Source organism: Drosophila gunungcola, chromosome 3R, assembly GCF_025200985.1.
Source record: "Drosophila gunungcola strain Sukarami chromosome 3R, Dgunungcola_SK_2, whole genome shotgun sequence".
Lineage (NCBI taxonomy): Eukaryota > Metazoa > Arthropoda > Insecta > Diptera > Drosophilidae > Drosophila > Drosophila gunungcola.
The window spans coordinates 30,704,092-30,721,097 of NC_069139.1; the positions used below are offsets into that span (position 1 = coordinate 30,704,092).

Here is a 17,006-nt window from a genome sequence, read left to right on the forward strand (position 1 = left end):
AACATGAAACAAATAACGAATCCATGACCTAAACGTTACATGCCAGATATAGCCTAAAGTTAAAGAAAAATAGTCCTATATTTTAGGTTATAGACAACCAACATTTTACAGAAATAATATAGGCTACTTAAGACCTTAATTATACATAGGAACAGGAATGACCTATGCCTTAGGTTATAGGCGGCATATAAATTTGAGAAAACTTTCAGTCCGAATTAAGGTTACTTACGAGCTAAAAAATCGATCAAAATGACCATAAATTTAGGTACAAATTTACCAGTTATTTTGACCACAGCCCGATTTTCAGAACATATATGTCCTAAAACTTACATATGAATTTTTTTTAATTTTTATTGTTTTTTATTGTCTTTTTATTGTTTTCTTTGTTTTAAAATAATAAGATAGCATAGTTTTTATCCATAAGACTGTGCAAGCTATCCAAAAAATTGTTTGGGAACTATTTCCTTGAGATTTTCCGCCGTTAATAATAGGATGGACTTCTTATCAATTCAATGCTCTGCTGTAAGATTATAATTTAATTGATAATAAGTTTTGTATATTCATTTTAATCATACCTTCAAAACAACCTTTAACCAGTGTTTAAAAACTGCAGTAAGTCTCATTTCATATGTTTCGCCTCTGTTTCTGCTCCTGGAAAAGCAGATTTTTCGTTTCATTGCTTTCTGCTTTGCTGTTGCTTACAGTTATGAGCGTTTGTCGGAGCTGCGGCTGTCATCGACTTTCGGAAGTGGTCGGAAGTAGCAGACGGTAAAGTTAGTGCGTTCGACTGTTGGATGACTTATCTTTCTGTCGCTTTTGTTTTGTTTTAGCAGCTTAAGTCAAAAAATTAAGCGATTGCGACTGCGCTTGTCGCTTGCTACTTTTTGACTTACGCTGCTAAAACAAAAACATTTTTTTTTATGAAAATTTAATTTTATTCGTCCATATAGTTTCCATCTAAGGCCACACACTCAGTCCAGCGCTTCTCCAACTTTTCGATGCCTTTTTTTTAGAATGATGAATTTTTACTCTCAATATAGTCCCCAGTATGGGCAATCACACCCTTATCCGACTGATATATTTTTCCCTGGAGGTACTTTTTGAGATCTGAAACCTCAATTCATTCATTCAATTTAACCATGGTAGCCAAGATCCCGGGTAATGCTTCTCAAGCCAACATTTCGCTTCTACCGTTTTTGATACGCTCATAACTGTAAACAACAGCTAAGCAGCAAGCAATGAAACGAAAAACAGCGACTGTTGATGCATTCTGATTTTTGTCGCTTTTTGATTTTTCATTTGCTGCGACTGCGACTCCTGCTTTTCTAGTCACAAGCAGTCAAAGCAGCGAAAAGAAAAAATTTTGCGACTTTTGCTAGTTCGACTGCAGTTTTTAAAACACTGCTTTTAAGCTTCTCGCACTGCCATTCTTTTAAAATATTTTTCATATCCACAATTAAATGAAATTCCTTTACATATTGCGTCTGCACACAGCCGCTTAAAAGAGTTGTGGCGAAAAAATTGAAGCCCAGGCGCCCGCGGATGCAAAAACAGCTAAAAACACCTGAAAAGAAAAAGAGAACACAAGATTCAATTTCCCCGCCTAGAAAATGAATATTAACGTTAAACTAAATACAATTTTGACATTCGCAAGTGAAAAGTTTTTCTTTTACTAATGATTAATCCATGTTGGCCTATGATAGCCCCTTAAATATAATATGAGAGCTTTTTCCCGCTAATTGTAGGTGTTCCAGCTTTTTGGAAGTCAATACCTTCCAATTCTTTCATATTATCGAATTGGCATTTGTTTATTAAAGGGTGTATTCTGGTTTAGAAGCCTGAATTTTAGTCACTTTTTTTAAGTTAGATAAAATAGAAATGAAAAACATTTTTAAAATACCGTTTTTATATGTCTTTAATTAACATTTTAAGAATAAAAAAATAAAAAAAACTTATAAAAAAATCGTTGCGTTCTGGTTGACATGATTTCAGCCCTTGCACAGTGGTCGGGCTTGTATGGTAAGCGCGGTCATAAATACTTCTAGAGGGGCTATATATAGAACAAGAATTGGCCAGATTGGCCACTATATCCTATAGCCTTCATAGGAACAATCGGGGAGCGCCTTATGACAACTAATTACAAAGAGCGGTAGTATCGGTAATAAGAAAGTAAAGTAGCTAAAGGAGAAATCCTGAGTTAAGTCGGTCAAGGTTCTCGGCCACTGGAGTCAAGGTGGCTTTTTTAAGGGCGACTTCCTGGAAAGCAACGGAGGCAAGCGGTCCGCTATCGTCGCCCGAGTTGTGGCATAAGCGCCAAGGATAATAAAATTAGGTGACAATATACAATTATTCGTAAGATGAGCCAAGCAAGTCAAGCGGGAGAAACCTTTCGTATTTTTGAGAAGGAAAGAAAAAAAACCCAGCACGACGCGGACCAGGACCACTAAAGCGGCTTTGATGAACTTTGCGAGGAAAAGCGGCTGGCGAAGAATCTATACGCCTTTGCATAATAGGCAACATTGCTAAATGGAAAAGCACTCCACATAGGGCGGTTCGGTGTAGGCAAGACACCTGATGAAAAGCAGTCCAAAACAAAACAGCAAACTCTTTGTCCACATCACTGTCCCATATATAGACCAGCAAAGGAAAAAAAAATTCCCACAATGAAAATTTAAGACTTAGTTTAGGTAAATTTATGTTTTCTATTTAATTAGCATTTAAATCACAATTTAAAAATATCAAAACTTTAAAGACTTTAAACAAGCACCGTTGAGCAAAGAGAAGCGAAATTGATTGCTTCGCGAGTACTGATTTACGAAAAGAAACATAATGATAATAGCTAACAGCAGTTTAGCAACCCAGTTGCTGCTGAAAATTTTCATTATATTTCTGCTGAATTTTTAGCAATTCAGAGGTTCAGTCGTTTCGGGAATACCCAAACTATAAAAAAATATTTTAAGGCTAAAGCCACCCACTTATACTGAAACTTAAAATAAATAAGAAAATCTGACATTTTGTCCTGACTATTCTTAGGACAGATATAGGATATAGATGTCCTATCTCGTTAGACGGACAAGGATATATTTACTCTTCTAGTTGTGTTGATTAAGAAAGATACTTAATGCAAAAATAAACCCCGCAAAGCGCCATCTACGGGGAGGCGGCCATACTAGTTTTTGGTAAAAGCAACAGGTCAACAGGGCGATATGTTTTTTTTTTTTTGTGGGGAGCGTGTGTCTTTTTTTGGTGCCATGTTTTATTTTCACTCGCATATCAGGGAAAAGGAGATAAAAAGGTATAGCCATCCAGAACTTCCCAAATGGCTATTGAATAACTGCTGAATTTAAAAATTAGGCTGGCTGTTAAAGTGCATTTATTGAACGCCCCGAGCTACAAGAAACCGCATCAGCCGATCGCCAACATATGTTTTCGGGGTCGATAGTGGCAGCGCTAAACGATCGACAAAGACCGGCGGAGTGATGCAAATTTCGAGAATTAATATTTCTGTAGCCACATAATGACAGAAAATTAAAGATCGTGCCGGAAAAAATAAAAAAAATACGTGGTCCCAGAAATATTTGAAAATAAAATAATGCTAACTAAATTTAGTTTCTTTTTATTTTTTAACAGGTTTTTTGTTTTACGTGAAAGTGATTAGAGTTTTGCCGCATGCTTCTCTTACTCTCTTACTTTTAGTTCCAAAAAAATTAGATGTCAAGAAAAAAAAAAAAGGAAACCCAAGTGATAGACCAGCTCATTTTTAAAAAAGAAAAGAAAACCCATATAGAAAAACCATCGAACTCATCCCTTATGAATGTCTCAAAGAATGCATCAACAGTGACGGTCCATCCTTTCCTAATCTCTTTATCTATGTATGTCGCATTCAAGCAACCAAAAGTGGTGTACAATTTGCTATATTGCGTTTCTGATCGTCTACTTAAAAAAATCACGACTCTTAAATTATTGTAATAAAGCGGAAAGAATTTAACATGTATGGAGAGCAAGCAAGACATAAAATTTTAGAACATAGTTAAAAATACGATGAATATTTGTTGTATATTGTTTTCTTAACAGGCTATGGGAAAGTGATTTAAGCAAATGGAAATGCAAATTTCTGTTATTTTTAAAAACGGCTAATATAATATTTTCCCAAAAAAAATTGTATTGTTCTTTTGCTAATGTGGGGTTCACCTGTTTACCTGTTTTCATGCCAATTTTATTTGTTATCTCCAGTTCTGGTTAACCTATTTTGGTCATCGATAGCTTATTTCACTAGAAATATATCATTATTCAACTAATACATGTTATAAGGATAGGTTTTCTAATATATGTAGATGCTAGAGCTCGACAAAGTTTGAACGAATTGCTAAAACTGCATGAAAACTGTGTTATTTGGCTTCTGCCGCCCGTCTGACGCGCCTTTGCCACCCCACTGCCACTGCTTAGCAACTGATCGGGCCCTGCTTTGCCGGTTGCTGCAGGTAAGAGAGAGAGGAAAAGAGAGAACGACAGAACTGTTAGCGGGGGCTGGAACTGCTGCACGCTCTTAGCGTTTAGTGTTGGCTAAGCAGTTGACAGTTGGCGCCACCTAGGTTTCGATTGTTTTGTGGGGAAATATTTAGTTTGAAATTTGTAAGCTTAGTAAGTGGTATCTAATAGTCTCTCTTGTTTTCTTTCGCAAATGAGGAGGGTCAATACAGATAAGAAATTACTAAAGATTGCGTTCCGCCCATACGATTTTTAGGCCATTGAACCGACCCACCATAATGTATTCACGTGTATCCATACGTCACCATTTCATCTGGTTGAAATAACTAGGTCGCCGAACAATTCATCCCAACCGATAATTTGCGAGCCATTTTGTACGAAGGGCTTGTCCAGCATACCTTCCGGCAAAAAAGTACCGGGACTGGATTAATTAAAAAGCCTTTGCAGAACCGATTACGTTAGTCTATTTTCTAGTTGCTTGCCGAATTTACATCCATTTCTCTCACCGACACAAACATCGATGCAGTGAAGCTATTTTTTTTCTGAAAATCATCAGCACAAGTCCTAAACATCTCTTACGAGTCAGTTCATACCATTTTAAGTGCCCGTCTGGGAATGAAAAAAGTCGCTGCACGGCTTATTCCAAAAGAACTGAATTTCCTGCAAAGAGAATACCGAAAGCAGGTGTCAGCCGACATACTGGATCGCGCTAATTCCGACCCCACGTTCATGTTTATTTTGGTGTCCATTATGCGCAAAATTCCAAAGTGAAGAGAAATAAATTCAGTGATTGCGACGGTTCCGTTCTATTCCGATTAAAATGAAAAAAGTCTGAAAAAATCTAATTGACATTACTTTTTGAAATTGGACTTGTGTAGGGGTCACTAAAGATGACCTCCGTGTGTAAGTCCTCTTGAATCCTATGCAAGTGATTATAATCCCATAATCTAGGGATTTCGGAATTTTTAACTACCTCATTAATAGGATTTTTTTCCGAAAAAATCAACAAGCAAAGTGAGTTTTTTTTTTTTTGTAAAAATTAAATTATTTCATTTAAAATAACCCTGATTTTATTGGCATCCTGGTGCTGTATTGCATCCAGGTATATAACACTAAAATGCGACCCATCGAAACTTTGTACGGCATAGGTGGATGACTTATATTTTAGCGAATGACTCCTACTCCTACCTGAAACCGTTTACTAAAATAGAAAACAAATATTTTTAAATTTATTTAATTAAATTTAACTTAATTTAATTGAATTAAATACTATCAAATAATTAGCAAGGGTATTTGCTTCCTTTCTTGTTAAAAACTTAAAAATAAAATAAAAAAAACTTGAAAGTAAACGTAATAGAGATGGAAACATTTTGGGAACATCGATATCGGCGACGGCGCTATGATAGCAATCATCAACAATTTTAATTTTAATTTTTAGCTATATTGATATTAAAACAGATTTCTTTAAATTAAGATGATAATTAATCAGCGAATTAACTCAATATTCTGGAGTCCAGATTAATATTAATACTATTAATTATGCAGCATATTTTAATATAATATACCGATAAGAGTAACGATATTTATCCAATGAGCTTCCGGAAAAAAAAACAATGTTTTACAACACTGTTGTGAAAAGCGCGTTATTGTTAAAATGAAAAAATTGTAAATTAAATTTACGGCGGGAGAAAGTTCGATCATTTGTGCAGCAAAATAATATACCGATAAGAGTAACGATATTTATCCAATGAGCTTCCGGAAAAAAAACAATGTTTTACAACACTGTTGTGAAAAGCGCGTTATTGTTAAAATGAAAAAATGTAAATTAAATTTACGGCGGGAGAAAGTTCGATCATTTGTGCAGCAAAATCTCTGAAAGAGATAGAATTACAAAAAATTCTTGCTACGGCTTCCGGTAGCTCCCGTTGCGGGTGCAGGTACAGGGACTGCAACTGGACATGGACCAGTCCACGTCCACCACCACCAGTCCACTGGCACTGGCACCGGCACAGGCCCAAGAGATGGAAAATGGTTCCTTTTCCTTTGACATCGTGGAGTCCATGTCCCCCACCAGTCAACCACCGGCAGTCCAAATCATGCAGGAACCAGTACCAGTACAAACACTGGAACTGGACCTGGACCTGGACCAGTCCACGTCCACCACCACCAGTCCACCGGCACGTGCAGAAATTATCTCCGTGTTCGAAGTAAGTATATATATTATATAATATTATCAGATTTTATCAGCTGTTTTACCAAATTTTCCTTCTTTCCTGAGACACCCAGAAATTTTGAATTTTGTAAAATCTGAGGGAACGGGACAACGATCAGAAGGAGAAGGATATAATTGCTACGAGTGCCTCCTTGTTTTCCAAAACTGTACGTCGTCTCGGCGGCACACGTTTCGGCGGCATACAAATGCAAGATTTGCACGAAAGAGTTAAAAAATAATTCTTATTTGGGTCCGCATTATGCCCAACATTTCAAATTGAAGCAGTGATTGCGACATTTCCTTCATGTCGCAGTCTACATTGTACCGGCACCGGGACATGAAAGTTTGTTTGAATGACTCCTAACTGGAACCTTTTACTAAAATAGAGCAAACATTTTTTTAAATTTATTTAAATGAATTAAACTTAATTTAATTAAATTAAATACTATCAAATAATTAGCAAGGGTATTCGCTTCCTTTCTTGTTAAAAACTTAAAAATAACTTTAACGGAAAACAGTTTCTTACACACACGAAACGCAATTTCCGTCTTATTTTTCTGAACTGCGGGTTTTTCTTTTAAACTTACCTGAGAAAGGTGTAGCTCGTCCAAGAGAAGATAAAATGGTTTTGTATATTGCGACCATTTTATCCTCCCCATTAAATTAACCGATCCATCAGTAAAATGCGAAATTTTATTTCCAATCTCTCTATTTTCAACAAATAACGCGCTATCACAGTGTTGTAAAACTTTGTATATCGTTACTTATATCGATATATTATATTAAAATATGCTGCATTTAATGATGCGTATTAATATTAATCTGGACTCAAGAATATTGAGTTAATTCGCTGAATAATTATCATCTCAATTTTAAGAATTCTGTTTTTATATAAACATAGCTAAAATTTAAAATTAAAATTGATGATGATTGCTATCATAGCGCCGTCGCCGATATCGATGTTCCCAAAATGTTTCCATCTCTATTACGTTTACTTTTAAGTTTTTCTTTAACCCGAAATGAACGCGCCACTGGATTTTGAAGATGAAGTATATGCTGGGGCTTTGCATGCAGCTCCAGCTTTAGATGTAAGCGTAATATACCTGGATGCAATAGAGCACCAGGATGCCAATAGAATTGAGGGTGTTTTAAAACAAATAATTTCTTTTTTACAATTAAAATAAAAAGACGCCCTTTGCTTGGCGATTGTGTCGGATAAAAATCCCATTAATGTTGAAATTAATGTTATATTAAAATGATGCGTATTAGTATTAAGCTGGACTCCAGAATATTGAGTTAATTCGCTGATTAGTTATCATCTTAATTTTAAGTAATGAATGCTTTTTTTCTTTAACCCGAAATGAACGCGCCACTGGATCATAGCATAGAGTATTAGCCTGATTCCATTGCCGCATAAGTGGACTTTTTAAATATGCCTGATTCCATTGGCGCATTAGCATTTAGCTATTGCTACTCCGAAATATGAGTGCCAGGAACAGCTGATCTGGGTTAGTTTACTTTTGAATTTTGGCAAATCAAATCAAAAAGAAAATAATTAAAATTGATGAACTTGAGTGAGTTTACTAAACTCAGCTCAGCAGGACATCCATAATGCGACCGAGGCATTTGCCAACTTGGACGACAAGTAAGAGAAGCTGACTGCGTTGTTATGACGGGTTTGCAATGGAGACCACCACAAAGGGTAAGGTATGTGGGAGTTATTTTAGGCCAGAGATCCAGCAATAATGCATTGTGGTACTACGAGCAGAATTTGCAGCGTGCGCTCTAGTTTTCAGCCATTTTTATAAAAAATAGATTTTATATTCAAAAGACATCAAAAATTGCGCCTACCTTGCATAAAGAAAACAGCTGTTGTAGTGGTGGCACGAACACAATATCGGTATTTCCGGTATTTTTTTTATAAACGTTCGGGGCGAATGGTTTTTAATCGCATTTAATTATCGAATTTATTTTAAATGCGGCATATAGCCTTATGGGATTTCCTGTGTAAATAAATGCGCATTAGGCAAAATGCGTTTTAATGCACCAATGGAATCAGGCTATTACTCTGTGTTATAATTTACCCTTGCAGAGGGTATTATAATTTCAGTCAGAAGTTTGCAACGCAGTGAAGGAGACATTTCCGACCCGATAGAGTATATATGTTATTGATCAGCTAGTCTAGGCGAGTCGGTCTAGGCATGTCCGTCTGTCCGTCTATTTCTACGCAAACTAGTCTCTCAGTTTTAAAGCTATCTGCATAAAACTTTCCCAAAAGTTGTCTTTCTATTGCAGGTAGTATATAAGTCGGATCGAGCCGGAACGGACGACTATAGCATATAGCTCCCATAGGAACAATCGGAAAAATAAATAAAAACAAATTGTAACTTTGGTGTTTTTTAATTTTTTTTTTTAGTTCTTCGAGATATAGCAATGATTAAATATTTCAGAATTAAGTTTTAAATTTCATCAAAATCGGACAGCTATAGCATATAGCTCCCATAGGACAAATCGGAAAAAAAAAAAAAATTATAACTTTGGTGTTTTTTAATTTTTTTTTAGTTCTTCGAGATATAGTAATATTTAAATATTTCAGAATTACGGTTTAAATTTCATTAAAATCGGACGACTATAACATAGAGCTCCCATGAGAACAATAAAAGTATTAAAAAAATTTTTTTTTAATTTAACTTTTTTATTTTGTATTTTTTTTTAGAAATTCTTTATGATTAATTAATAAATTGACAGTTCAGAATTACCCTTTTAATTTTATTAAAATCGGAAAACGATATCATATAGCTGCCATAGGAACTATCAAATAAGCTTCAAATAGCTTCAATGTAAACATACACGCAAGTCAATCATAATTTTAATGTTTTCAAGAATATTTAATTTTTGCAATATGAACTTCGGCTTGCCGAAGTTTACTTCCTTTCTTGTTCTAAGGGTCTTCAAAAAAATTCTATTAAACAAATTTTTAAATTATCAATAGAAAATCAATAAATACTTGAATAACATCACTTACTTAAAATGACTTTTGACCGAAACTCCGCTTTGACTTGTAAATATGTTTTCCCATTCGAGAAAATTTCAAAACACTGAACAAACATTTTTACATAGAATTTCGACCGCTATGCTTGAACATGAAAATAAGAATTTTCGGCTTTTATTCTCTCATCTATGTCGGCCTTAACTATTTGAAAAGTTGTTCAGCATTCGTAAATATTGCTGCAGTTTAACAATTACATTTAAAAAAGAACACACATAAATATGTACATGCTTATTATGTGTATAAATGTGTTAACTTTTCATATTTCCCTTATTCATAATAAATATGCTTATGTTTTAAATAAATTGCTTAAATGTTTATATCAAATATGAAATAACATTCGTTGAACTATGTTCATTAGAAACTACTTTTCATAGTAAAAACTACGATGCCAAACTTCATCTTAATCCCTCTTTGCACATTTTTATTTTCTTTCACAGTTTCTAACATTTTTCTTATTCAAAACAAATTGCTTCATGTTTCTGATAAATTTCTTAAATGTTTAAATCAAATACAAAACAACATTCATCATACTTAACCAAATAACAGATCTCAAAATAGTAAAAATAACGATGGAAAACATTGATTTTAATATGAGGAATATCTCTTTAAATATTATTCACTTTGATTTAATTATGTTTATAATTGACTGAAGGTTTAAATATGTTTTCTATTAAAATTAATGTTTTTATAATTGATTCGAATACGAAAATATTATGTTAAGTCAAAAAAAATGTTTGATTTTACTATGCGGTTTTTTTACCAGTGTACTACTGAAAAGTTAACAACAGTGCCACTAGAAGTGTGCAGCATTTGCTAAAAAGCGGCTCATTAAAAAAAATTGTATTTGTGGCCGCCAAATAAATTAGTGTACCATTAAAGCCATTAGCTTCGGGACACCAGCAGGTTAAGGTAGTAAGACTCAGACTATGAAAACGCACTTGCCAGTTGCCGGTCAGCTGATTTTATTTGGTAACAAAAGGGACCAAAGCAAATCCCCAATTGGAGAAGAAAAATTCGATTTTGCCAAAGGGAAATAAAAAAATGTTATAAAATTCACTTCCGAGGGAAAACTGGAACAGGCCTTATAACGGTGTTACTTTTTATATGTTTCTATAACAAGACTCAATTGCTATATAGATTATATCATGGCTTATGTACAATTTTGAGAAGCACCCACTTACCTCAGCTTTTTAAACAAAATCATACTAAAAGTACACCAATAAAATGATCATGAGTCGTCCCCATATGACTTGGAATTAAAAAAAAAGAGGACAAAGAAATCACCCCCTAACACAAAAAAATTGGTTTTGGCTATAAGGTCTGGAGACTAGAAAGAAACCTGAAATCGAGTTCTCAAAACAATCGATAAATCGTGATCACAGAAACAAAATTTTCTTTTAATTTTGTAATTTTTTTACTTCAAGTAGATGTTATTTTATATTAAACGATTTGATACATACATACACTGCGAAAATAAGTTTAAGTTTAACTTACTCAGTTTGAGAAAAACTTTTAAGAGCCAGAAAACTTAAGTTGAGTAGGGAATTTTTTCAAAACTGTTGTTCTCAGAATGAGAATCGGTTAAAATTAATTACCAAAAAATGTAAATCCCCTTTTTTTGTAATTTTATTGTTTGTTATCCATACATATGTATAGAAATTTGATTTGAAAACGATCGTTAGTCCTCCCCTCCCGCCGGTCTTTTGTGTTCACTTGAATAAGTGCTAAGTATTTGCAGTAATTTTTAGGACTGGTAAACAGCTAAATAAGCATTAGTAAAATAAAAACAAAGAAAAAAAATAAACAAGAAATCACACAATCGAAATCGAAGTGAACTCGGGACGTCGATATTTTGGGAGTAGGCTTCCGGATCCGCACATCTGAGACCGCTCGACCATGGATTTTGATAACGTTTTTCTCATTATAAAAAAAACATATCCTAAATTTGCATATTATACCCATGCAGAGGGTATTATAATTTCAGTCAGAAGTTTGCAACGCAGTGAAGGAGACGTTTCCGACCCTATAAAGTATATATATTCTTGATCAGCATCACTAGTAGAGTCGATCTAGCCATGTCCGTCTGTCCGTCCGTCTGTCCGTCCGTTTATATGCAAACTAGTCCCTCAGTTTTTAAGCTATCTGCATGAAACTTTCCCAAAAGTTGTCTTTCTATTGCAGGTAGTATATAAGTCGGAACGAGCAGGATCGGACGACTATAGCATATAGCTCCCATAGGAACAATCGGAAAAATAAATGAAAAAAAATTATAACTTTGCTGTTTTTTAATTTTTTGTTAAGTTCTTCGAGTTATATTAATGGTTTAATATTTCAGAATTACGGTTTTAATTTCATCAAAATCGGACGACTATAGCATATAGCTCCCATAGGAACAATCGGAAAAATAAATTAAAAAAAATTATAACTTTTCTGTTTTTTAATTTTTTGTTTAGTTCTTCGACATATAGCAATGTTTAATTGTTTCAGAATTATGGTATAAATTTTATCGAAATCGGACGTCTATAGCATATAGCTCCCATAGAAATAATAAAAATATATAAAATAACTATCTAATAATTGAGCTGCAAATCATCATAGTTTCAATGTTTTTTTTTAGCACATACTCAAGTAAATCATAATTTAAATGTTTTCAAAGTATTCAATTAATGCAATAGCTGCAAGGGTATATGAACTTCGGCTTGCCGAAGTTTGCTTTCCTTCTTGTTAAGTTTGAAGTTAAGTGTGAAAATGAGTGCGGGAGACGAAAAGCTGGAGGAATTTCTGAAGGAAAACGAATGTGAACAAATTCGTGACTACCTTTAAGGTAAGTAATACAAGCCAATCGCAATAAAAAGCTTATTTAAAAAAGTGCGCGTCGGAGTTGTACTATTTATTTATATACTTAAAAGAACGCGTGTGCGCGACCGGCTTAAAGAACCTAACCTAAAGAACCTGCAATCCTAAGAAAATAAAAATTGCGTTGAAATCGGTTGCTTATAAAAAAACGCTTAGAGACTAGTAAGAAAACCACCTTAAAAGTGATCATACATACAAAACGTAAAAAAAAGAGCGGTATGTAGCTTGTATAGAAAAGTTTCAACCTATTTTTTTTCCTGGAACAAGCTACGCACCGCTCTTTTTTTTACGTTTTATGTGTACGATAACTTTTAAGTTGGTTTTCTTACTATTTAAACATGCATTCCTATGTTTTCTATACGTATTTATGTTCGTTTGTGTATACAAATTTTTTTTTAAAGATCTGCAAATTATTCTTGATTGCTCGAGCACGTGCACTAATTATTTTACACATACATACATATACGTATACATGTACACTGATAAAAAAATGAAATATTGTATTTTAATATGTTACTCAGATATTGACATATTTCATATTAAATCATAATATTAAATACAATACATATTAAATAGCATGACTTAATATATTCATATTTAAACTAATGAGGTTTTAGTTATTTTAAATATGAAAATATTGATTTCAATATGTGGAAATTTTATTTTAATATAAGCCATATTAAACTTAAATATCAACCCCTTTAAATCTACAATTTTTCACACTAACTTAATTATAAACAAGTTAAGTCATGCAATTTAATATTCTTTCTTTAAAATCAGAATTTATGACAAAAATAAGAACTTTCTGAACTTGACTCACTTTCATGAGCGTTATACTTAAAACCAGAACCAAACTCTTGGTTTTTTTTTCTGAGTGTAGGGAAAGTTTCATGCAGGTAGCTTTAAAACTGCGAGACAAATTTTCGTAGAAACGGACGGACGGACGGACAGAAGGACATGGCCAGATTGACTCCCCTAGTGACGCTGATCAAGAATATATATGCAAACTTGTGACTGAAATTATAATACTCTCTGCAAGGGTATAAAAACAGCTCGATTTTAAAAACTTTTGTGTCTAACAATATATATGACCGAAGCACACACATACAGAGTTCTACAGCTACTTTCAAATAAACTTGCGCTGTGTAGAATTACTAGAATCTGCATGCCAAATCCCAAATCTCTACCTTTAGATTCCGAGATCTCGACGTTCGTAAAGCGTACAGACGGACAGACAGACGGACATGTCTAGATCTACTCGGATATTGATATTGATCCTGATCAAGAAAATGTATATATGGGTCGGTAACGTTTCTTCTACCTGTTACAAACTCTTCAACGACGGGTATAAAAAACAAACGGTTTTGTCTTTAAAAAATGTTTCTGATGGCAATGGAATTTGCGAGCCTTGGGTACAACTGGTATATTAAGCTGTGACTAAGTTAGCAAAACAAATACAATTCAAATATTTATTATTTATTCATAGGGACAGAGACAGAGGGGACGGAATTGTTACTGCATGAGCTACTATTGTTGGCTGAGAGATCGGCTCTTATGGCATAACGTTCGGTTCTGCCGACATCGCAATCAACTCTTTCGTGGTCTCAGTCGGAATACTGATGAAAGGCTGATGAATTAGAGAAGTCATGAATTTTGGAACTGCAGGGTATAAACAAAATGTGGTTACGCCCACTCTAACGATCTTTTAGCTTTACATTTTTATTTGGTTATTATCAACAAATCCAAGTATTATTTTAAAAGCTATAAGCTTAAATGTACATTTTTGTTGCGCCACTCAAAAAACGATTATTTTCTTGTCCATAATTATTTTGGTATTGAGTAAAGGGTATCTAATAGTCGCGGCACTTGACCATGGCGTTCCTTCTTGTTTCTTTTAAAATGGCCATTTTAGTTTCCTGCTTGCCGTGTCAATATCAAATGAAAATAATTGTTTCTGTCTAACTGTCCGCTATCCACAGCCAATCAAGGCTCTATCTAATTAACAAAGGAATAGCCTTGGGTCTGTTACCCATAACTCACCAATGTTGGGCCAATCGAAAAAGTGTCCCCAACATGTCAGGAAGTTTAAGGAACGAGAAACTAATGCAATAATCTTATTAGAAGCCAGTGCGATGAGTGCTTAGTGTCAAAAGAAGAATTCGGGTAATTTCAGAGCTCCACGGGTACTACATACCAGAAACGCGAGCCACCGGAATAGAGATGGGGTGGTGAGAGGAATGTCGTGTCAAGATGTTGGAGGAATAGGTAATAAATTGCTGCCACCACCACTGGCAGCCAGATCCAAGTCGATGGCTCCTCGGCAGCTGGTGGAGAAGCGGTCCAAAGACACCCGCCGCACTTTCAATTTCCGTAGCGGCATTTTTCAATATAAGCGGGAATTCCTCGGAGGACGACTGATGACATGCGCACTCTCGGCTTGTCTCGACATGTAATTAGTTGGATACTTCATTAACCACAGTTGACAATCAACAAATGAGTAATTAACTTGCGCCTGGGACTAGGCTCCTCGACTGTCTCGTGGGCACTTAATATATCATAATTGAGCAATTTATTTTCGCCTCTTTGGCAGGATCAAAGATGAAGCCGCCCCCAAAGCGCCGCATGCGAATTTTATGCTCGGTTAGTTGGGGATGGGTTGGCTTTGTGTGTGGCTGCCAGCACAGCGAACTATCTTTGATCTTTTGGGGGAACACATCATAGTAGGTGGTTACTAGGCAGTCACTGGGAAAGCACAACACACAATACAAAAAAGAAAGGTTTCTTGAACCCGTACACTAACTGCAGTACTGCTGCACTAAAGGTAAAACCAATCTCCCCTTCAACATTTTTGCAGAGCAATGTATGGTCCTGGGGTGAGAGTGGGTAATTGGCTGGAAGCTGCCCTGTCAGAGGAGGTGAGCATTGCCTATAGGTACCATTAAAATCCTGTGTCTATCTCTCAATTTCACTGAGAGCCATAATGTTTAATTTTTGGTAGAGATTCCCTTGGTGTTATTATTTGTTTAATATTATCCTATGACAGTGATTAAATTTTAATTTTAAGACTGAAGTATGAATATGTGCTAAGAAAATGAAGGCGTCGTTAAATGCTTTCTTCGTAGATGCGTGTGAGTGAAATGAAGAAACGCCGGGATAGTGGAAACCTTCTGCTGGACAGGACCCGCGCCGTCTACGATCGCTTCTACCAGGAAACGGTGCTGGGGCCACCACAGGATGTGCTTGCCTTCGGAGTGGTGGTGCAGCTGCAGCCAGTGAAAATCAGCGTCTGCCGCCAACAGGACATAGACCAAAACCTGGTCCTGTCGGTTGTAATTACCCAGGAGGGACTGCACCGCAACTGCAACACCATAAACGAGATGTGCGACCTCACAGTGGCACCTTCTCCACGTCCTTCGCTGCGCAACAGCTTCAGGATCGTCAGTCCGAACGAAAAGGACCTTACTGGTCAGTACCTAGCCTACGGCGAGAAGTTTCGCCTCCAGACCCTGGAGCCCGCAGATGAGCCAATGTATGTGTTCAGCGGACCTAAAAGGCTAAACCTTTCGCTCCCAGTAGAGAAGGTGTTTTTCACCACCAAGAACGGCGAGGTGACGTTGCCACTGGGACTGGTCTCCTACAAGGTCTGCTTTTATCCCTCATTTAAAGTAACATAAACTATAGTCTAGTATCCGGTAGAACTGCGGCCAATCTGCCCGGGTGCCAACTTCTCACACTCACTTCTTTTGTGCCCATGAAAGCCCCGATCACCGTTTCGAAAGCGAGGGCAAAACCATTCCGGTAAGATATCGATTTTAAAAGCCCATGTTGAATTAAAGAATCTGTACAATTACGAGAGAAAATTAACATTGGCAAGATCTTGAAATATATCAGTTTCTTTCTCGACTTCCTTCGGCGTAATACTAAAATGATTAATATCTATAAATAATTCAGGTAAATAAACCGTTGGTCATTGTGCACGCTGCGACCAATCGAAATCTGGCTGTTGAAAATGTGCTGGCGAACACCCTATTTGGTCCAGAGTTTCAGGTGTCCGTGCAGACTTACAAGAATGTCTACAAGCGGGAGACCTGGAAGAACCAGTGGATGTTCACATACTGATATCACCAATCGCATGTTGTTTATGTGTTCACATTGCTTAACTTAAATATAGCTCGTACCTGCTGAAGCATCCAAACGATCCAATCAAACGAGCTGTTGCAAGTTCGCCTGTTTGTTATGCATGCAAAAGACTAGACGAGAAGTTGTCATAAATTCCGTTTGATAGTCGGGCAATGTTAGGAATCCCGAGAGGAAATTTATGTCCCGGTCAACGAGGCGTGCGAGTGATTTGTTGCGGGGGAAATGTCAGATGTTGCGCCACTTTATGCTTGTGATAAA

At 35.8% G+C, this 17,006-nt stretch overlaps 1 protein-coding gene across 2 annotated transcripts; it reads left to right on the forward strand.

The window, feature by feature from the left end:
* The first annotated feature begins 15,321 nt into the window (after positions 1–15,321).
* Positions 15,322–16,797, forward strand: LOC128266344 (cilia- and flagella-associated protein 161). 2 transcript variants are annotated; one of them, XM_053002929.1, is made up of 5 exons: positions 15,322–15,385; positions 15,463–15,523; positions 15,731–16,249; positions 16,305–16,406; positions 16,560–16,797. In XM_053002929.1, exons 2-5 carry the CDS (start codon positions 15,467–15,469, stop codon positions 16,725–16,727), a joined length of 846 nt encoding a protein of 281 aa, XP_052858889.1. In that variant the 5' UTR covers positions 15,322–15,385; positions 15,463–15,466; the 3' UTR covers positions 16,728–16,797. The 2 variants fall into 2 exon arrangements, with proteins under 2 accessions (XP_052858889.1, XP_052858810.1); XM_053002850.1 differs by having other exon boundaries at positions 15,323–15,523.
* Positions 16,798–17,006: the final 209 nt, after the last annotated feature.